The sequence below is a fragment of the Elgaria multicarinata genome, chromosome 10 (assembly GCF_023053635.1).
Source record: "Elgaria multicarinata webbii isolate HBS135686 ecotype San Diego chromosome 10, rElgMul1.1.pri, whole genome shotgun sequence".
Taxonomy (NCBI): domain Eukaryota; kingdom Metazoa; phylum Chordata; class Lepidosauria; order Squamata; family Anguidae; genus Elgaria; species Elgaria multicarinata.
Window position 1 is genome coordinate 52,952,790 of NC_086180.1, and position 22,179 is coordinate 52,974,968.

The following is a 22,179-nucleotide window of genomic DNA, read 5'->3' on the forward strand; positions in this document are numbered from 1 at the left end:
TGGGAGGTGGATTTCACTGAAAAAGAAAGTTAAAAGCAGCATTAATTCATGTTAAATAAAATCCTCTTGATAAACCCACCCATTTCGTTTTCAAATCCCAACCACAAAAGGAACAGCATGAGAACAAAATAGGACCCATAAAGGTGAAATCTGAGAAGCCACATAAAGAACATGTTGCATGCACTAGGCTAAAACTGCCACTACTCTTTTTAAAAGATTAAAAAGGTCATACAATATGGAATAGACGCTTGGCACTAATATTCCAACATAAATATGTAATGTAACAAATACAAGCTAGGTTCCACAGCAGTTCAGAACAGGCATTGCTTTAAATATGTGTCTAGCAGCTACATTCCCCCCCCCTTTTTTTTTTTACTCTAGGTTAGGCACAGGTTCCCAAATCCAGATTGAGAGCTCCATCACACCTACACGTTTGCTCTGGTTTGCCCTCGAATTATCCACCTTCGTTTCCATAGCGTATGAAAGCCTGAACACTTACACCTTTGTGCCTTTACGTTTCACTCATCTTTACACCTCTCCTCCCCTGCGCACCAGCATATCGCTCTTGTTCCATTGAGATGCACTCTCAGATCTCCTTTATACCTCCCACTACAGTTCATTGGTTGGTGGTAGTTGGTCACCTCACCCTCCCTGGTAATTGACATGCGGCACTCTTGATCTTGCACTGCTTTTTCCTAGGAAGTAGCTTCTCGTTACTGAACTCACTTCGGGAAAACTCTGTCTCTCTCCTATGTACTTTCGTGGTTATTCCGTTGCCTAGGGTACGCCCATTCCCCTTACCCTGACTGGAGACTTTGAAGCGTGAACTGGAGAGGGTTGCATGGATGTGTAAATCCCATTTATTTCAACTGCATTTACATCCAATTCATACTAAAATCCAATGCATGCTTACCTTTGAGTAAACCCCATTGAACAGAGACAGACTTACTAAAATGGGGTTTACTCAAAAGCCTGCCTGGGATTTTAGTACGAATTGGATGTAATTGCAGTTGAATCAATGGGATTTACTCTGGGTAAGGGAACCAGCAGATCACTATTTTATAACCTTGGAAATGCACAGTTTAGCATGATCAAAAGATCGATCCTTCACACTTGCGGACTACCAGGAAAATTGTTTTTTTTGGGGGGGGGTAAAAATTCCTAAAACATCAAGGGATGGAGCGATCTCATTCAAACTTGGATGCTGAAAACTGTACTTAAGAGCTATCACTGTGCCAATTTTGAACTCTTTATCTTTAAAAATGAGGGAGCTGTGGGCAAGGAGGGTGCATTTTCCACATTTCTTTTAAGGTGAAAATGTACCCCTTGTCATGCCTACTCAGGAGTAAGAACATAAATGGGACCTCTCTCCCTCCTTCATGGTTGAGTGGAGAATCGCACCACCCTCCTCTTTTGTTAGTGAGACCGCCCTTAGACACACACGCCCCCAACAAAGAACGGGATCCTCGATAGAATGCAACCATAGAAATACACAGGAGAAAGGAGAGCATTTATTTCACAGGGAGGGAAAATAATTCAGACTTTCTGTGCTCCAAAAAGAATTGAAACATGGAGGATAAGAGCTGAAATGAGTGCAGGCAATGGACAACGTCATGTGGGTATCGGGCTGCAAAACTGCATACCAGGCACGGGGCGTGTGCGATAAATCGCTGGTGTGTTGGAGCCCTGGGTTCCTAGCATAGGGGGTAAAGAGGTTTTCAAGATATAGATTGGGAACCATGCACCTACTCTAGAATAAAAATGTAAAAAGACGTATTTAAACTAAAGTTTGTTTTGGCCCTAGATCTGTGAGTTCAATGCTTATCTCAAACAGCAGCCAGGCAACGTAACTAAAAAAGTAAATAAATGGGACTAAAAATGGCAGCTCCATCAAGGTCCTCCATTCCCCCACATAATACCCCTCACTACTCCACCCCTCACACAGGGGCAGCATTGCCAAAATTGGCGCGCGCGCACACACACACACACACTCCCCAACACTGTACTCCAATTATTTTATCTGGGTGTTTGTAAATTGATCAGTGTACTTCATTACCTGTATCTGTAAAGCTATGGCCTAGTCATCCAAAATTGTTTTACTTTAAAATGGACACAGAACAATTTACAGCACTGGATTTATTAGATGTTTTACATTATGTTGTGATTTTGCATAAACCTAGTTTGTATTATTTTGTACCTGAGCTCCCAAGTACTATGTAAGACCTGCCCTTTGGACTACAATCTGAAGCTAGACCAGTAAGTGCACTGCTTGCATGGAGAACAATAACCATAGTTTCCCCTCCATCTAGTTACAACTGACATGTAGAGATACTGCAAAAAACAAACAAACACAACATTGTGCATTTCCTTGCCCCCTGCTGATTGCAGCTAATAATGTGCAGTGGCAGCTGAGAATTGTACAACAGTATATGACTAAAGCAGGATCTACACTACTGCTTTAAAGCGCTTTATTACAGTTTTGACAACTGTTGGGGCCCAGGACACACTCCATGTACAGTTGTCAAAACTGTTATAAAGCACCTTAAAGCAGGAGTGTAGATCTGGCCTGAGTGGACATTATGTAGTGAGGTGAATGGAAGTATACTAGCAGTTGCAAAAATACCCATTTCAAGGCCTGAAAGCTCATCTGAAAATTGAATGGAACTGAAAAGACACAACTGTTTTAGTAAGCCTGAAGCTGGCAAAAGACGTCTCTAGAATGGATGACAAGGACCAGTTTTAAGCAATGTTTTATTTAAGTACTTTTAAATGGAACAGCAAAAACATACACAAGGGAACAGAAATACAGCAAAACATCTGCACTAAAGGCATATTTGAAAAGAAGGCAAACATATATAACATCTTTTTATAGTTTGTTCTTAACCTAAGAAAAGTTCACATTTCAAGTCATAACTTGCCTCAGTAGTGTATAAATGAAATGGTTCAGAAATGGTCATAAAGTCAGACCACCAATTTGGTGGCTCATTGATACCTAAATAGTCTCGGTGTTCCAGCTAGTACCTTTTCACCAGTTCAGAGTTCCTATGGGCAAGCGCATTTTTTATAACATTGCCCAGTATTTATTTAGGATCTACTTTTATTGCAGATACTGTACATTTATATGTAAAATACAGTCAGAGCTTCACTTCCATTTTTTAAAAGAAACGTACCAAGATATATTAGTGCAAGCCCTTTTAAAAAAACACTATTCAAGATTTTAAAACACAGGCTCAGTTCTCATTATTTTTGCATGATGGAGATAAAAAATAAAGCTAGGCTAGAAAGAAGGTAGTGATACTTAACATCAGCATTGTGACTTACACCTTTTGCCATTGGCAGCCATTCTGTAACAGCTCATGTGGTGTAAGAGAGTGGAGAGGGAGAGAACAGGAGAAAATGTGATTGGTCGCATGGGCAAAACAACAACTGATTCAGGAGGTAGCCCTCCAAGAACTGACAGAACTCAGGCCGAATACTTACCTAAGCTGCAGCTACTGAAAGAGGACTAGTTCTTTGGTAAACTTGTGCCTGAGGTATGCTACTTCAGACTGTACCATGAGGGCTCCTATGACTGAAAAAAAAATCTATTAGGTATCAGGGAGAAAGGTTTTAGCCTAGCATTCCCCTCGACATACTAAGCTTTCTGACATGAAAGCTAGGCTACTTTTTGTGTGGAGAATATTATTTGAGCCCTCACCTGTAATTTGGCGGCACAGCTAAAACCAGGTTTCCCATCTTAAGGAGAATAGGCTATGGTTAGAATCCAGGCTTTGATGCAAATGTTTGGGGCATGTATTCCAAGAGTAACAGAATGTTTAGGACTGCCAGCATAAAGCAAACTAGCTCTATAGAAACGTTTCAGTAGTAATGGTGGCCCTTTGAGGTAGGGTGTAGCAGTAATTCCAGCAATAGTGGTTATTTTTAAGGACCACCGTTTTGAAAAAATAATTACTGCTATTTATTTCTGTAGTAAAATACTTTGCAGTTTTTATTCATTATGACTAAAAGATACTCTGGAAAATATTTCTGTTTTATATTATAATTCAAATTCTGGAAAGATTTGCTGACTAGAAAGATGGCCAAGTTTCTAAATAAAAACACACACTCCTTATAGAGCTGTTTATTTAAGCACTGGCCTGTTCAGATAACACACTAAGCCATGGTTGGGCCACTAACCTTATTACAGCAAGTGGTTAGTGTGTTTAGTGTTGTGTGAACCATTCCTAACCATGCAGCCACCATGGTTAGGAATGGTTCACACAACACACTAGGCCATAATGTTTAGCTCAAAATGCTTAACCACTGTGGCTTAACGTGTTGTCTAAACAGGGTCACTATCTAAGCTTGTGTACTTGACTTTTGCCTTAGGGAGCCACACACATTAAATGCATAGTTTGGGAATCCAAGATGCTGCACATGGCCCTAAGAAGTTCTGCTCAAATCACTAGTGTTCCCACAATTGCTTCTAACTTCTCATGGTGCAAAACAAGCAGGGTCCAGACTTACGGGAGCTTCTCTTTGGGGCAATGGGTGTGCATGTGCTGCTGTTGAACCTTCCCTGTGCGCCCAGAAGCTCCCTTCACAGACCTTTGGATCCAACCCGTGGTTGGTATATCATCTGTTGCACACCTCACTATAAAAAAGCTTTTTAGGTGGTACGTCACATAAGGCAGGCTGAACCATACTCAATGCAAAGTTTACTGTATTTTACATTCACTGCACTACTAAATAAAGCCTTTAAACAGGCCACAAAACACTGCAATAACATTACTTAACATCTTAATAACATTGAAGTAAAACATTGGCTTTGTGGCGTGCCACATAACCATGAGAAACAGCAAAACCAAAACAACTTCTAAATTGTATTGTGAAGGTATTTACATGTGTGTGTTTTTAATTTATAGTGGACCAAATTGCTTCCTTCTCCGATGTGCATGCGTAACTCCCATTAATGGTAATGGGAACAGTAAGTGGAAAGAAGAATAAGGCAAGAGAATAAAACCCACTTAAGTATTTATTATTAACCCCCGACCTCCACATGAAACTGGATAAAGCTACTTTAAAAAGTAGTATTTTCTAAAAACAAGAGTGTATTTGGTCCTGGACTACACTAGCACACATTAGTTGTCTCTACAATGTACACTTGAAAAGATTAAGTATCCCATGAGACTATACTTTATACTAGAGCATAACAGCTTTATGAAATTAAAAAGGAGTTATTCCCATTGAAGCATAAAAAATGAGAAAACCTAAAGGCTGAAAAGAGCTGTTGAAAATCACAATTTTCTATTTGTCATTGTATCTCTGCACATGGAAGCACTTGGGAGTATTTAGGTCCCACCTCTTGAACACCATTTATAATCAAGACCACAATTCCATGCAAATATAGAAAAGCTTCACAATGTGGGCAACTAGTTTTCTTTGGAAGTTGAGTTCTGTGGCCTTCACATAAAAAAAGTGCATTGGTCCTGATGAACTCCCTAAGCTACAGGAGTCGCTGATTAAGACTTTCAGTAGTTGTGACCTGTATAGCTCCTTGACACCCAGGACTAGATAAGGACTAGATCATTTATGCTAAAAGAGAGAGAGAGAGAGAGAGAGAGAGAAATGCCCCCATTGGAATCAATGCTTCCGTGACTGTTCTACCACGCAAATGGTTATGCCAGAATTTTCCATTGAAGCTTAACATCCACTATTTTTTGCAACTGGCTAAGATGATAGTTAAGCCTTGCTAGTTTGGCAGCTCAAACAGAGTCAAAGTGTTCAATACTTAGAACAGAGGAAAATGTACACTGATGTTCTCATAATCCAACATAGACTTTGTTTATCATCACTTTTTGACAACAGTAACTAAATCATGAGCTGAAAATATTGTGCAAGTGGGCACTGAACAAAACCATGAACACAATTTGATATTGAGTGGTTCCTTTCCATGCCTACTGAATCTGGAAAAAAAAATGGATCTTGGATAGATATAATTTAGCAACCTCTGACTCAGGGGCAGGACACTCAATTAGGGCTTCTTATAAACCCACATCCTGAGATCTTAAAAACAATAAGTTCAGTTCTAAACACAGAATATAGAATTTAGACTTCAGTTCCCATCAACACTGACCATTGGGGATGATGTGAACTGGAATCCAATAAAATTTAGAGAGCCACAGTTTCCACACCACTGATCTAGATAAAACAGGCAGTATTCTTTTACAGTTCTATTTGTGCTTGGGATTTGAGGGCACACACTCTCATTGATCCACAAATATCAACAGGTAGAATGAGTTCATAATCTCCCTATCTCTCTCTGACAGACCGACAGACATACACTTACAGAAGAGTGAGAGAGATTGACCAAGGTACTCATAAAATCATAGAATAGTAGTGTTGGAAGGGTCCTATAAGACCATCGAGTCCAACCCCCTGCTTAATGCAGGAATTCACCTTAAAGCATGCCTAACAGATGGTCGTGAAAGGGTGTGGCTAAATATCCCATGATGATACGCTTGCATAAATAAATCCCCAGTATGATTGCTTCAGGATAGGGACATAGGAAAATGCCTTATATCCGGTCAGACTATTTGCCCATGCAGCTAAGGATATGCAACCATTTTGGGCTGTGGGCACATTTGGCAATTTGAGAAACTTCCTGGGCACTACATGGGAGGCATGCACAAAAGACTCTGGCTCTACAAGGCAGAGGTGGAGCTTGAGCCCCAAAACACTAAACAACTCCTTTGAACCCACAGTTTTCAGAATCAACACAAACCTATTTCACAGCAATCCCAGAGCAGGTAAGAAAATGTGTAAATTAAAAAATGTGGGAGGGGTAGGATACTTTGGTGGGTGCCAAGAAGGGTGTCCAGGGGCGCACTGGTGGCCACAAGCACCACACAGCCTTCCCCTGGTCTAGCCACTACTCTGAATAGTAACTTCCCACAAGGGTCTCAGGAAGGCCTGCTAACTGATTCTACTAGCTGAGATGCCAGAGATTGAACCTGAGACTGTATGCATGCAAAGCATGTGCTGTACTTCTGAGTAACAGACCCTCCCTTTAGGGGGGAAGAGAACAACCTTGATTTTACAGTATCTGGACAGCCTACCTTCTAAAAAGGAACAACATTAAAAATAGAAGCCTGAAGATAGGGTTTGGAGCAATCTACGTACTCTCAGTATTCACATGTGCAGTGAAGGCGTAGGGTTTCACAAAACCCATCTCTGTGTTGTTGTTTTTAAGTTGTTATTATTACAGGATAACCATTTCTATAATAAATGAACAAATCTGAAGAAAAATCTTTCCATGAAACATAAATGACTTGCTTCTGCTTCAAGTTTGAAAATTAAAGGATGCTAATAAATACAAAAGATGGCTCTATGGAAAATGCAAACAGAGTTGTCCTTAAGATTAAGCATAGTTTAACATGAGCTAATTTATGGGACATCTTTAAAAGAATAGGTGTTTAGTTGTGGCTCTAGATAACAAAGAAACCAAACAAATGCCCAGACATAAAGCAGAGGTCTCAGTCACTTTCAAATTGCACTTTCCAGTTTAACTTTTTAAATAAGACACACGTTTGTATATATATATATATATATTTTAAATCTATTGCATGTAGTCTTTAAATATTGAATATATTCTTTAAAATATAATGTTTAAAAACTTTCCCCTACCTGCTTAGGTTCACTTTTTAATATTTAGTTGATATATTATTAAAGGCACTACAAAATAGAAATCTGTGGAGTGCAGCACTTACTAAAATATAACCTTCATACCACAAATATAATGAAATAAAATTGCTAAAATCTTACTATAGTATATAAACCTGTATAGAAGAATGGGCCTTGAAAAACAAGCCATTTTAGAAATGTAGCAATACAGGCATATTAAACATTTTAAAAAAGCCTAAAAAGTTAGTAAAAACTTCATATGTATAAAAGATTTCAAACATGATGATACATTTAATATAAACTTCACTTCCAGGTTTTATCATCAGTTTACTGACATCCAAACATTCTTCTGCAGTAAGTTCTTTCTTCATAAATAGTAAAATGTTCCTTCAATGTTCCCACCCCCAACAATGGCCAGCAGTCTTAATAGGTTTGGTAGATATCGTGGATTGGAACCTGGATAGTTGCAGCTGGAAATGCCTGAGGGATATATCCGGCATATCCTCCATAGGCAGCGGCGGCAGCGGCGGCGGCAGCGGCGTTCTTCTGTAGTGTGGCTATCGTCGCTGTTGCAGCAGCCGGAGCAGCAAATGGAACATAACTTGCGCCATAAATTCCTGCAGTGGGAATTCTCTGCACATTTGGAGCCATGGTGTACACAGGAGTTATTGGACGCCCCTAGAAACGACAATTTTAGAAAGTTACACCCACAATGGGTTTTTAAAAGGGCCTGTTCAACTTCGTGTGCTTCACGCTAAAGCATATATTAAGAGCCAGACAGAATCGTTTTTCTTGGCATAGTGAGACTTTGGTTTCATTAAATTACTGACTTTTTGCTCCTTATCCTGCTACCACCCCTCCCCCCGGTTTGGAAAAGATTTATGCCTCTCAGCCCATATCAGTTTTACAACATGTGGAAAGGTCAGATGATTTTAGATTATGTGGTTTGTCCTTCACTGTATGAGGCACTTTACAAATGCAGACATGTACTTTGGAATACAGGCCGCAGGCTATGGCAAGAGTATGGCAAGGAGAAAGAACACCGAGGTGTGTCTGTATGTCCTCTAAGCCCCGCAGTGGCTGTGCAGTGGGGCTGTGCCAGTTATATGATGCAGCCACTGACTTGCAGTCAATCACGGGGCTTTTATTTGAAGCTGTACCAGGGACTTACCCCAACTTTTTTCTTCAACGTGAGATCACCACAGCCCTTCTGCTGTGTGAACTCACTCAGGCATCGAGCCAGGGGTGTTCTGGGGCAGAATGGCAACCCCTGATTGGTCACCGGAAGCCGGGCAGAGGACAGGCCCAGTGAGCCAAATGGCTGCCGGAAAGCCCGAGCTGCCTCCTACCACTGGGATTTCCCGCCACTTCGCAGCAGCGAAACTACAGGGATTAGCAGCAAAGTGGCAGCAATGCGGCACTGTGAAGGCAGGGCCTGATCCTTGTCACCCAAACTCTCAGCTGGACACTGAGATCTTTGCAGAGTCTACAGGAAGTGCAGACCAAACCACTACAACTATGAACTACAGGAAGTGACTGTCCAAGTTGCAAAGAAATTCTCATGAATACAGTAAAAAAGGAGTGAATTGCACAATCTTGTTTGTAATTGAAATCAAGCATTTTGGATAATACACTGCCTCCAAATTCTGCATCTTGGCACTAACATAACAAACAAACAAACAAACACAATCTAAGGAACATACAACAATATAATAGCTCTTAAAAGATCCTACTAGACAAACAATTCTATATCCTTCACTGATACATCAGCAAGTTTGCCTTATCATGCATGTAACACGAAGATGCAAATAATTAGACGGAGGCCCACAAATGTGGAACGAGCTTGTTCTTATGAAGAGCTCAGTCTAAGAAAGCCAAAATGATGAACGCTAATAACATCACCCAGAAACTGAATTCAAAAAACAGAGAACTAAATTATTGGAAGATACATAAAATAGTTACTGACTGTTGGATTCATAATTAATCAATGTCTGGCATCCAAACCTAGGGCAACAAATCTGTTAACGTTAGCAAATTATCTTAAAACTAACAGATGACGGGGGGCTGTGCCTCCTCAGATAAACCATAATTCCCAGATTCCCAGTTTTCATATAAAACAAAGCAACTAAATGAGGCAAAACATGCAGCACTATTATGCTTATTTGGTTTGTGAAAAACTAGCCTGCTCCCACCTTTCAGTGTTTTTAGCCAACAAATCAAGTCATAACAATGACTGTCGTAGCCACTAACTGGGGAGGGAACTTCCGGTTTCTGGTTTCTTTTAGTTTTCTCTGGTAGCAAGTGATTGCTTCCCCAGAAAAAAACTATTCAGAAATCTAGAATTTTGGAATAGCTGTGATTGGGCAGTAGAAGATCTACCCCAAACCAAAAGATAGTACCAGCAAAGACAGCAGCTCATATTTTTAACTCAGGTCTTATTTTTAAAAAAAAAAACAGGTTTCCCCCCGAGCTTTGTATTCATTTTAAAAATTACTGTGCTGATGCATACTGACGAAGTTCATCATTATTATACTCATATTGCAGGACACAGAGTTGTGGCTGAAAGACTGGGCCAGTTCGTGTGACACGACAGCCTGTCATGGGTTAAACTACCTTTGAGGAGGTGTTACACGTGTGCCAGTCACCATTATGAATATACAAGCCCCAAACAGGGCTTGCCATGGCTTGTATGAACCCTGGCAGTGGGAGTTATTTGAGAGTTAAAGAACAATCACATAATCCTAAAACAGACCATGAGCTTGCATATTCACAATGGTGGATGACATGTGCCACATTGCCCTGAGGGTTAATTCATTCTCTGTGGGTTGTCATTCATTCTCTGTGGGTTGTCATGTGTGTTGCACCAGCACTGCAAAGTAGTCTAGTGTTGTTATTCGTTTTTTAAAATAACATACAACCAGACACAAGTAATGTAGTTCCAGGGAAGAAATGTGCATTTCCAAAAGAATATTTTGGTGGCTCAAAATTCAAATAATGCACAAGTTGTATTATATTGGTTGATGTAAAAAGTGGCTGATAATGTGAACAATAAAGTGAATACACCAGGCTGCTCTAGAACCCTAAACCCGAATATAGCATACCCAATTCCCCTCCCCTCCCCTTTCCAAAAACAATAGCCACAGATTCCAATTGTTATTTTTCACATGATATTCACCAATGTTTCCAAATGAAGGAAATAATTTCAGAACATAGGGACCCCTTTTCTGACAATTCATGTGAAGTCCTCAATGTTATAATAAGGGTGAAAAATATCCATACCCAGATAATATCCATTGAGACATTCTTGACTATACTGTGTTTGTACATCTCCCCCCTCTTGTTCTTATATCCCTCACGCCAAATTAAGTTTTGTTGCTGTTCATGATGTTTCATATGTGAAGCTTCTTGAAACTTTCTGCGTTAGTGCTGTCAAATGTCCATAATTTTCTGCCACTCTGCATAGGCTTCGAAGTGTCAAAGAATGTGACTCTAAGCATGTGCAATACAGCACAGTGTATTGCTACACTCACAAATTACAATAAGATACCATTGTGAAGGTTCTCCACCCTCAGAAATAATCCTGAAGCACCCCATGACTGAACAAAACTCAATTTCCAATGCAAAACAAATGCAGTATTCTAGAAGAAATTATAAAAGTACTACTCCTTCAGACATCAAGGACAAAGAATGATGAAGGACCAACTACCCCAGACAGCTTTTTTGATGTTTTAAGGCTGTCTGGAGTTTTGTCAGAAAATGGTTGAGTTTGCACATCAAAGGTCTCTAACCTTTTTTTGCCGGTGGGCACATTGGGATTTTTGATAAAGTGTTGTGGGCACCATCACAAATTGGCTACCATGGGATCTGGGCAATCACAAAATTTAATACTGCAACAAAACACCCATAGAAAGACAAACTGGTGAGACTACAAGATAAACACAAACACAGTCCTTTGAAAGCACAGTTTTCTCTCCAACAAAACACTTCTTTCACAGAAAGGCAAGCCAATTTCCCCAAATCACTTCAAAATACACATAAAATTAATTCCCCCACATTTGTTTTCTAAAAACAGGAAGATAATTTCTACCCAAACAACATTGCCTCCCACCCCCACCCCACAAAAAGCACTCTCTCTGAGGATCTCTTTTATCCTCTGAATCACTTTTAATCTCTTTCTCTTTTACGTGCACACACACACACACACACCATTCATCCATCTCTCTCTCCCCCCCACACACACTTGCCTAGGTTTCCTTCTTCTTCCTCTCTTCTTCCCCACCCACCTCGCTGGCTTTTCTACTCCACCCCACACACCAGCACTAACCCTCTTCTGCCCTTCCAGATTATTCTCCACTGCCCTTCCCAGTCTCCCAAACAGTTGTTTTGTCTTTTTTCTTTAGCTGGCTGGAAAACAGCAGAGATCCAATGTTTAATTGCCCCCATCTTCTTCCTCTCTTCTAAACAGTGCTGGGCTCAGAAGCATTCTGTGCAAGAAAAAGGAGAGGGCCCAGGTGACTAGAGACCGGAACTCTGCTGCTGTCCAGCTATCCAAGGTTTTGTTTTTTAAATTAATGGTGCCCTGTTTCCTTTCAACAACAACATGGCAAGAAACCAGGGTTTCTACATTCCAGGAAAAGCCCAGGGTGGGTATCTCTTGACAAAAAAATACCTGAAAAGGAGGAGGTGTTGAAACTGCAGGTATTACACCTGCTGCTGCCGCTGCTGCTGCCGCAGCACTAGCTGGATCCTGTTGGACGGTAATGGGGCTGATGATATGCTCAACTGCATGGATTTTCCCATCTTCCATCATCTTTGCTGTTGGTGCTGCTTGAAACATGGAATACTGGGTACCAATAGTTGGGATAGCCACTAGAATAGACCAAGACAAGATATTGTCAGGCTAAACTTGAAACAACACTGATATTTGTGTTCAGGGCACTCATACTCTGTAACAGCATTTCTTGTAGCCATTAACCTAGTGTGAAAGGGGAATGGGTTAACTTGAGCTTGAGCCCAATCATATATGGTGTCCATGTTGGCTTCAATTTCTAGATTAAGAACAGAAGTCTAATTTTTGATGAAATATATACATCAGTATGGTGTCCTTAATTTAATCAGTGAAGACTATTCTCTGTGCATATAGAAAGGAAGGGCCTTCCTTGCTTGGTATGAGGACAATGTGCATTCCCCCCAGTCAGATATCCATAGGGTTATACATTTCTGTCCAAGATACAAGTAAATATCCTCACTTCTCCTTCATTGCTGGCAATGAGAACACATCCCCAGCAAAAATGCCTCTAACCATTTTAGAAAAGCAAGGAAGTGCCCACACCTAACTTCTATTTATCATAAGAAATAGCATGGACATCTCCCAACTTGCCCTTAAAAACAAAAGGGTATATTTCCTATTGTAACCACCTTGGGTATGCCAAGCCAGGGAAAGCTGATGTCAACCAGGCTTTTGAATATAGGTGAAAAGAGAAAGCTAACGGGGAACCAGACACCACTAAGGGCCAGTCCCAATGATTTGTGAAGAATGCTGAGGCAGGTTTCTGAGAGAAGACTTGCAGGTCCTTCAGGATCTGGAAGTTGTTACCTATACATCTGAGACACAAGTTGTGCGCTAATTATTTTGGTTGTGGAGAAGGAAAGAGAGCACCCCCATTTGCCTCTCCAGACTATGAACACTTCAGGGAACACTACTTACAATTGGAATTGACAACATGTCTAAGTAGAAAGGGTAAAGATCTGTGCAGTTAATATGTGCTATTGCGTAGAATAGGGATGGAGAAATTGACAGTCCATGAGCTGGTTGTGGTCCATGAATTATTTTTGTTCAGACCCCTGATCAAATTTGAATTAAAGTGTGGTAAATGTTTTCCCACACATTCACTTATAAAGAAAAGAACGTTACTCCATAGTTTAATATTATCTCTCTCTTAAGGACCACAGCTTAATACCAAGCAAAACACTTTGCATGCAGAAGGTACCAGGTTCAGTCGTCGGCATCTCCAGTTAAAAGGATCTCATGTAGAGGGAAAGACCCCTACCTGAAAGACCCCTGCCTGAGATCTGCTGCCAGCCAGAATATACTATACTGAACTAGATGGACCAATGATCTGATGCCGCATCAGATGTGCATTTATTTATTTATTATAGAATTTATAAACCACTTCACATTAAAAAAAATAGTAGAATGGTGTGCAACAAATTAAAATACAAAAATAAATTACAGTAAAAACGGGACTTCCAATAAAACAATGGCTAGAATTTAGGCATTCATCAGTAAATATAAGCCCCAACTACTGGCTTCTTGAAGATCAATTTGTGTAGCAAACTGAATTTCTAGCCTGGGTCACTGTCCTAAGAATGAAGTGGCCCACAAGGATATAGTGGTTGGCCAACTCTGGCAAACAACAAGTCAGATGGTGTGACATTTTACTACTGAAATGTGTAAACTTTCACCGATTCCTATTATTTTGGAGAAATTTTGGAATGCACTATGAAATCTCTGCAAATCTGGGTTAATTCCAAGTACATATAAACCATCTGATTAGATTTTGAACAAAATATAGTATTACTATTTCCAGAAATTTCCAAAGTCAAAGTAAGGATCTGAGAAGACCTACTTTTAGGAGGCTTGGTTTCCTATGTACATTATCAGGTTGAATTTTTATACAAACAGGTACATATTCACGAGTGCACACTTGTGACTGAAAAGACTGGTGACTTCTAAAGCATTTTCTGCATTCTTGTCAAACATACTTCTTCCCTTGGATGTGAATACATGTATGCTGGTTCTCCCCACTGCACTGGCCCATATCTTCTCAGATAAACATGACTCAGAATGCACTGCTGCCTTTCCAGAGTTTATCAGCTTTCTCCAGCTGATGTAGTGCTTTTGTGGAAACCAACACACATACATGCCATCATTTTGGAAATCTGAACTCTGTGCCAATCTAGTCCAAACATACTAGAGCAGAATCAGCCCAGAGGGAACCGAGAGATGGCAACTCTAACAGGTGTTAACAGGAACCTCTTCCAAAAGTGAAACATAAGCTAAACGTATAGGTTTTCTGCTACTCTTTCTAGAAAAACTAATATCAGGAAGTGGCCTAAAAATAATGATAATTTATTTATCCCTTGCCAATGTTTTTTTCCCCTCAACCCAATAATTATACTAACCTGTGCCCGGCTTAATTGCAACTGGGCTGACAGCAGACAATTCCAAATTGGGTACAAGCTCATATCCTTTTTCTTGCTGTTTTCCTTTCCCTTCATGATATCTGCTATAAATGCCACGGCCTGCAGAATATCCCCCCAGGTACGAACCTCTTGGGCCGGGGGCTCTGTTGCCTGCTGCACCTCGTCCTCTGCCTCTAATAGTGCCTGCTTGTAAAACAAAAACACAAAACAGATAAACTACACTCGGAAGCAACAATAGCATCCACTGAAAGAAGTTGGGGGGGAAATTACCTTGATTACTGCAGGTTATTATGCTTTTTACGGTCACATTTGAGGCTTGGTACATATTTGTATTCTAAGGAGTGTTTTAATGTTTAGCATGTTCTTGTTTTATTTGTTGAATAGGTGAGACAATCTAGCAACTCTTTCTAATACTGTTTTAGTTGCCTTGTATTGTTCTGCAGAGTGAATCAAGCAACTAATAAATGAGGACAGAGGGAGTTGCAGAGGAGAATTGTTCAGTTTGGATGGGAAAAGAGGCCATGGACAGTGGTAGGGAGTTTGAGCTATGAGGGAAGGTGTGTCAACTGCACCCATTTCCTAGAAGTGTCTGACCTGCCCAGTGGCACATCCCACTGGTTATATCTTGTTTGGATTACTGCAACAGTCTATGCAGGGCTGCCTTTAAAAACAGTTTGGAAACTTCCTCTTGTTCACAATATTGTAGCCAAGCTGCTGACTGGCCAAGATATAAGGAGTATGCAATTCATAGGTTTCAACAGCTACACTGGCTCCTGGTCTGTTTCCAGGTACAATTCAAAGCACTGGTTATGACCTATAAAGGCCTAAACAGCTACCTGAAGGACCACCTGAAGAACCACTTTTAGGCTTCCTGAAGGACCACCTCCCGTCTGAGCCTGCCTGTGCTTTTAGCTCTTCCAGAGAGGTCCTTTTCCAGTCATGCCAACACCTGGTGTGCATTTGACAGGTACTCAAGAAAGGGCCTTCTCAGTGACTGTGCCCAGATTTAGAACTCCATACTCAAGGAGGCTCATCTATGCCTTCATGGATGCCATTCGACTGGTAGATAAAGAGACATAAATTAAAAGAGGATTCATGGCCTTTTTGTCATTGCTGGAGTGAGCCAATTTCCATCTGCCCTTGCTGCGAAAAGGAAAGATGTACAACTGATCTGACCTTATTATAATTCAGTCCTCTTTCTTGCCACTCTCCCACAGCCTAGACTGTTTCTTTAAAAAGAAAAAGAAACCTTCTGAAGAAGTACATTTATACAAGTACACAAGTGTGCACACACTTACACACACTTTTTAAAAAAGCAGCAGCAATGCAGAAACACTTTTAAAATACTGGAAAACTTCAGTGGGGAGGAACTGGGTTAGCGATATCATAATCCATCAAATCCGTATTGTGTACTGCTGGCTTCTGCTATCATTAGGCAGAAAACAGGCTTCCCCAGTTTCTGCTAAGGAAAAAAAGACATATCTGAACAAAACATGGCCAGTGCATTTCCATAGCGGGCTCATCACTCATATTGTGGATGGCTATATGAATTCAAGAGGATGGAAAGAGGCCTTTTCTCCAGCCAACCTGCATATGTTCACAGTCACACTCTGGCTTGGGACTCAGTTTAAAAGACACCTTAAACCATGACTTTAACCATGGTAATTAAGCCAGAAATCTGGGCTGTGTTCAGAAGACACCTTAAACCATGGCTTTAACCATGGTGAATAGGACTTTTTGCTTTATTCACCGTGGTTAAAGCCGTGGTTTAAGGTGTCTTCTGAATGGGGCCAGAGACTGTAGGAACTACTTCTGTGCGGAGTTGGTGCTGTGCTGAGCTATCCTACATTCTTGAATGTTGGCACAAAAGAATGCATAGATTCTTTATTTTCATACATTCTGGAGAATTATTCCAATTCCCTTTAGATCGAATTTAACATATAAAGGTTAAGAAAGCTTAATACACTCTTTGGAAGAAAGGGGGGTATAAATGTCAACAAAATCAATCATACTGCTGTTAGGTGCTCACGGAAGCAAGATGACATTTATTATTAATTTAATTATCTATTTAAATTAAATTAAATTTCCCACTATCTCACTAAAAAAGCATTCAAAGTGGTTAACAATAAAATACACAAATGTTATGATTCAAATATTAAAACTCAACAATTAAAAGTGCATCCAAGAAAACATAAATAAAAATAAAAGACAAATAAAAGCACCTCCAAAGCACTATTTTTAGAGAGGAGGGGAAAAGACACAATTTTCTATTCTATTCTCTAGAAACCTCCACCCTCATATAATGCCCCAAAGCTGCCAGACTTAAACCTAAATACTTTATTGGGACTGGGGAAGACAAAAGATCTTCCTAGAGAGTACAAAAGCTGGGCTGTTCTGCTCTCCACAAAGCTTCCTCATATAGTGCAGTGAAAAGGGGGGGGGGGTTACCTCATGGCACAGATTCCACCCCTGTCCCAGCCCCCAATTTCCACCTCCAGGTAATATAAACATTTAGGGGCTCGTGCAGGCCAATTCATACATACACACACACACACACACACACGTCTTTTCTTGTTTTAATTCAGTCACCAAGTTCAATGTTCTGTGGCTCTTGAAGGCTCTGAGTAGGGTATCCATGTGTCCTACTTTACAGAGAACCATCCTCTATTCAAAGGGCTGTCCAGTCCAAGTCCAGTTTAAAGATAAAGAACCATAAGAAGGGAGGGGCCTTGAAGTTGCCCTGCAGATTGAGCAGGGACACAGACCACCTGGTCAAAGTCTTCCCCACTATTTAAATTATAGCAATAAATTACCATATGCAAACCTTATGCAAATATGTGCCCCATTTTGTCCTCTTTGTGATGCATTTCCTCTTCTTTGGTAATGCATAAGTGGCCACCTTACCTCTGATCAGGCTGTTCTGCACTTTCCCCCTCAAATATTCTTCTGGATACCTGGGGAATCACTTAAGCTTGCAAAAAAAACCCACCTCCATTCTATTGAGTTGCCTTGTTTTGTTTTCAAATTGATCAGCATGGAATGAGGCAAGTTTACTATTAAGAGGGGAGGTTAATAATGATATAGAAAGGGAGATTGCTATGATTTGTCATTTTTATACATAGAATTTTTATACATAGAGTTGGAAGGCATCTATAAGGCCATCGAGTCCAATGCAGGAATCCACCTTAAAGCATCCCTGAGAGATGGCTGTCTAGCTGCATCTTGAAGGCCTCTAGTGTGGGAGAGCCCACAACCTCCCTAGGCAATTGGTTCCATTGTGTACTGCTCTAACAGACAGGAAGTTTTTTCCTGTTGTCCAGACAGAACTTGGCTTCTTGTAACTTGAGCCCACATGTTGTGAGCTGCCTTGGAGATCACAGTTGAGAAGTGGGATATATTTTTCAACAAAGAAAATTAAAAGTGTTCTGCAAAAAGGTAGAATAAAAGCTATCTGTGTCACCCTACACTTACTTAGGACAAGTAAGCCACAGCTGTAATACAAACATGGCAACAATATTCCCTCGATATGTGCCAACAACTGTATACTAACCTTTCACAAAATATTCTCGATTTGGACCAATCAGAGCATTATATGGATATCCATAATATGCTAGGGTGTATGGATCACAAGAGTAAACATAGTTAGGTTGCTGAGTAACTTCTGTTGTTGTTCCTCCTCCTCCTCCTCCTTTCGCTGCTTTCTGGTAGCGAGTGTACTGCTCTTTGTCTACTGGCTTGGCTAAGGTAACTTCCAGACAGGATCCTTCTAGTTCAGTGCCATTGAGGTTATTCATGGCTTGAACTGCATCTTCCCGGCTTGTGAAGTGTACAAAGGCATAGTCTCGTATTTTTTTAACCCGCTCTACACAACCAGGGTTAAACTGACCAAAGACTTTTTTAATTGTATCCTCTGTGGTTTCAATCATTAAATTCCTCACATACAGGATTTTTACGGTCTCCATGACATCTTCATCAACATCTATTTCTGGCTCTGCCCAGTCAACAGCAATCTGGTGTCCCCAAAGTTGGATTCTCCCAGGCATCAACTTCCTCCTTGCCATAGCGGCTGCTCTGTGGCTTCCATACTCTACAAATGCAAATCCTCTGTTTTTCATCTTATCTGCTGCACTGGCATATACAATGACATCCAGCACACCTTCCGTCACCTTAGAGATCTCTTCTAAAATTTCTTCTCTTTTTTTCATCTTGGGGATTCCTCCAATGAACAGTCTACAGTTATCCACACTGGAACACACCCCTAACAGCCTACCAGGACGGATTTCATAATTGTTCAGTTCTTTGATAGCATGTTTGGCTTCATATTTTTGAGTATACATTACAAACGCATAACCACGGTTTTTTCCATCAAAGTCCATCATCAGGCGCATTTCATAGATCCGTCCAGCAGCCTCAAACACAGGGACCAGCTCATCTTCATAGACATCGCGAGGAATTTTACCCACAAAGACTTCACATCCACGAGGCGGCTGCAGCCCTTCCCAGCCCGGTGGTGGTCCACCATACTTGCGCTGCCCATTCTCTTGAACCATGGTATATCCAGTGCGCTCTATTAGTTGCAATAGTGCAGCCTCATTGGGTGCACCAGCCACACCTTCAGGGACTTTATTTGTCTGGAGGTTGGAGGAATCGTTACTCATCCTAGCAGCAGAATCTTCAGCTGTCATTATGTCCTAATCATTCAAAGCGTGAGGATACCTGAACAAAGAGGTTAGAGAAGATGAAATTAGATGCTATTAACAATATACGGAAATCTTTCTATAAAAAGAACTCTGCTGGTTCATGTCTCAGGATGAGAGTCTGATTACTTTTCAAACATGAAAAGAGCTACTTCATGAATTTAAGATTCAGCTACAACCCTTTCACATAGCTGACTGACTTCTGACAGAGTTCTAATACTTTTCAGTTTGAAGCAAACACAATAGTTTTTAGATACTAAAAAGGCATTTCTTCATTTTAGTTAAAAATTATAAAATAATGCTAGGAAGTTCCTATTGTTGTTATGAGTAGCTTCCCTGTTTAATTGCAAAGTTGCTAGGTTGTTAATCTTTTTAGAAGGTAAGATTAATGATGGCCTCTGCCTGTTTGAATAATCCTTTGGAAAGGTAGGTTCAGGGTTCTAGTATACAGAGCAAGCTGGGTATATTGGGGCCAGATCTACACCAAGCAGGATCTAACACTTTGAAAACGTTTTGAAAACAGTATGTGTAACGTGTCCTGAGCCTGAACAGTTATCAAAATCATTATAACTGTTATAAAGCAGTACTGTAGATCCTGCCTGGCTCAGACACTTAACAGACGTCAAGTTTACTCATTGTATTTTACTGTAACAAACATTACTATATAGCAAAAAAGAATTTGTTGCTCATGGAGCAAAAATTGCAGAGAATGTGCAAATGATAGATCATGACTAAAAGTAACACTGGAAATATTGCATTACAAAGCCACACATGCAGTATTCATACACAAGCTATAAATGGCTTTTTGCCATCATTTTTTAAATTATTGTACGCTGTATTAGATCGAACATCCCATCTAGTGCTTTCATTGATAACCATCCAGATGTCATTGGATGATCTACAAGTTGCATCGTCTTTGTGTTATTACCTCTCTTATTCCCATGGTTCGAAAAATGGGCACTAATGTTTGGTTAATAATGCATAGCTTAGTATAATTCTGATTTTGGCTGTTTCTCTAATACTATTATCTTGGCATAATATTTCCTATTTGTGCACACTCCACATACATTCTTCTAACTAGCCATTTTGATGCAGGAATACCGGCTTTTGAGCAGCCAGAGTGCAATGGCATCAAATACGTTTTTGGGTTTTTTTACATTTAATTCAGTCTAAAGTGGAAAAATGGTAGTAAGAATGACCCAGCTCCCATAGTTAATGTGAGGACAATGCTACACATAAATGTATTTATATAAAAGTTACACAAATGACCTGGTGGAATGGCTACTGAATTTCATTCAAAATAAGGATGTCCTGATTCAGTGCATGGGTGCAGTAATGGACTGGATGATGGTAAATAAACTGAGTTGCAATCCAGATAAGGAGGAGGTTCTGTTGGTAGGTGGTTTACTTGCCCAGGTGAGTGGTGTTCAAGCAATTTTGGAAGGGGTTGCACTCATCCTAAAGCAGGCAAGATTACTTGTGGCCCTCTAGATGCTTTAGCCAACAATTCCCATGATCCCTCACCATTGGCTATGATGGCTAGGGCTGATGGAAGGGCCACAAATTGCCCACCCCTGCCCTAAAGGATCAGGTTTGCAGTATTGGGGTGTTTACTGAACCAGCATTGACATTAAAGGCTCAAGTGTCTTTGATCACTTCCAGATGATATGTCAGATGTGGCCATACCTGGATGGAGATAGCTTGGCCATATTTACCAAACCACTGCAATGTGGTGTATGTGGGTTTGCCATTAAAACAGTCTTGTAACTGACATTTATTTATTTTATTTGTTTATTTATTTATTACATTTTTATACCACCCAATAGCCGAAGCTCTCTGTTGGTCTAAAATAATTGGGATAGGGTGTTTCGATCATATTACTGCAATGCTTTATCAGCTGTACTTATTCCCAATCTAACTATGGACCAAATTTAAAGTTTTAATACTGTATTTTATTCTTTGTTCTGCGAGCTGCTTAGAGGATATATGTTGATGGGCAGCCTATACAAGTCCAATAAAAAATAAGCAACATGAAATCTCTCAAGACTACCTTCTATCCTGAAACAGAATTAGACATGGGTGGGGTGGGGGGAGAGCAATAGGATGATATTTATTATGTATCTGCAATTTATACAACATTCTAAACATTGTTGGTTAGATAAGGTTAGTAAAGAATAATGCAAATTAAAAAATGTGTCTGCTACTTATGTGTGGTTTATATATCAACAATCACCATAAACCAGATTTTCATGTTGCTTAGTGCTTTTGTTTACAAGATTGTGAAGGAATATACTGTTCCTAGCATACCAGTGAAAATGTCAGCCAGGTCCACACTGCAGAAATGCTTTCATTCTAGGCTCCAAACCTAAAGAGTAGCCACATCTGGAAAGAACAAGGATTGTGCACTAGCAGAATTTATTTTATTAATTTATTTATTACATTTCTATACTGCCCAATAGCCAGAGCTCTCTGGGCGGTTCACTATCTTTCAGATAAGAAATGGGTTTTTTCAAGTTAAAGTCAGAAGTACCGACACACATTTGTGAACACATTACAATGGACAAGCATTTGGCTACACAATTATTGCTGTGTAAGATAAGGACAATATTTAAAG

At 40.2% G+C, this 22,179-nt stretch overlaps 1 protein-coding gene across 8 annotated transcripts in view; it reads right to left on the minus strand.

Moving 5' to 3' along the window:
• RBM47 (RNA binding motif protein 47) overlaps positions 1-22,179 on the minus strand; it is a 315,704-nt gene that overhangs the window by 249,893 nt on the left and 43,632 nt on the right. For 5 of the 8 annotated variants that reach the window (XM_063136416.1, XM_063136415.1, XM_063136418.1 and 2 more), the window contains exons 2-5: positions 18,419-19,584; positions 14,848-15,054; positions 12,332-12,531; positions 4,236-8,340 (exon numbers count right to left, since the gene is read on the minus strand). In XM_063136416.1, the coding sequence (XP_062992486.1) occupies positions 8,086-8,340; positions 12,332-12,531; positions 14,848-15,054; positions 18,419-19,553 (1,797 nt within the window). In that variant the 5' untranslated portion in view covers positions 19,554-19,584 and the 3' untranslated portion in view covers positions 4,236-8,085. Of the gene's footprint in view, positions 1-4,235; positions 8,341-12,331; positions 12,532-14,847; positions 15,055-18,418; positions 19,585-22,179 lie in introns of those variants that run through there. The other 3 variants (XR_010025937.1, XM_063136419.1, XM_063136420.1) reach the window with 3 other exon arrangements.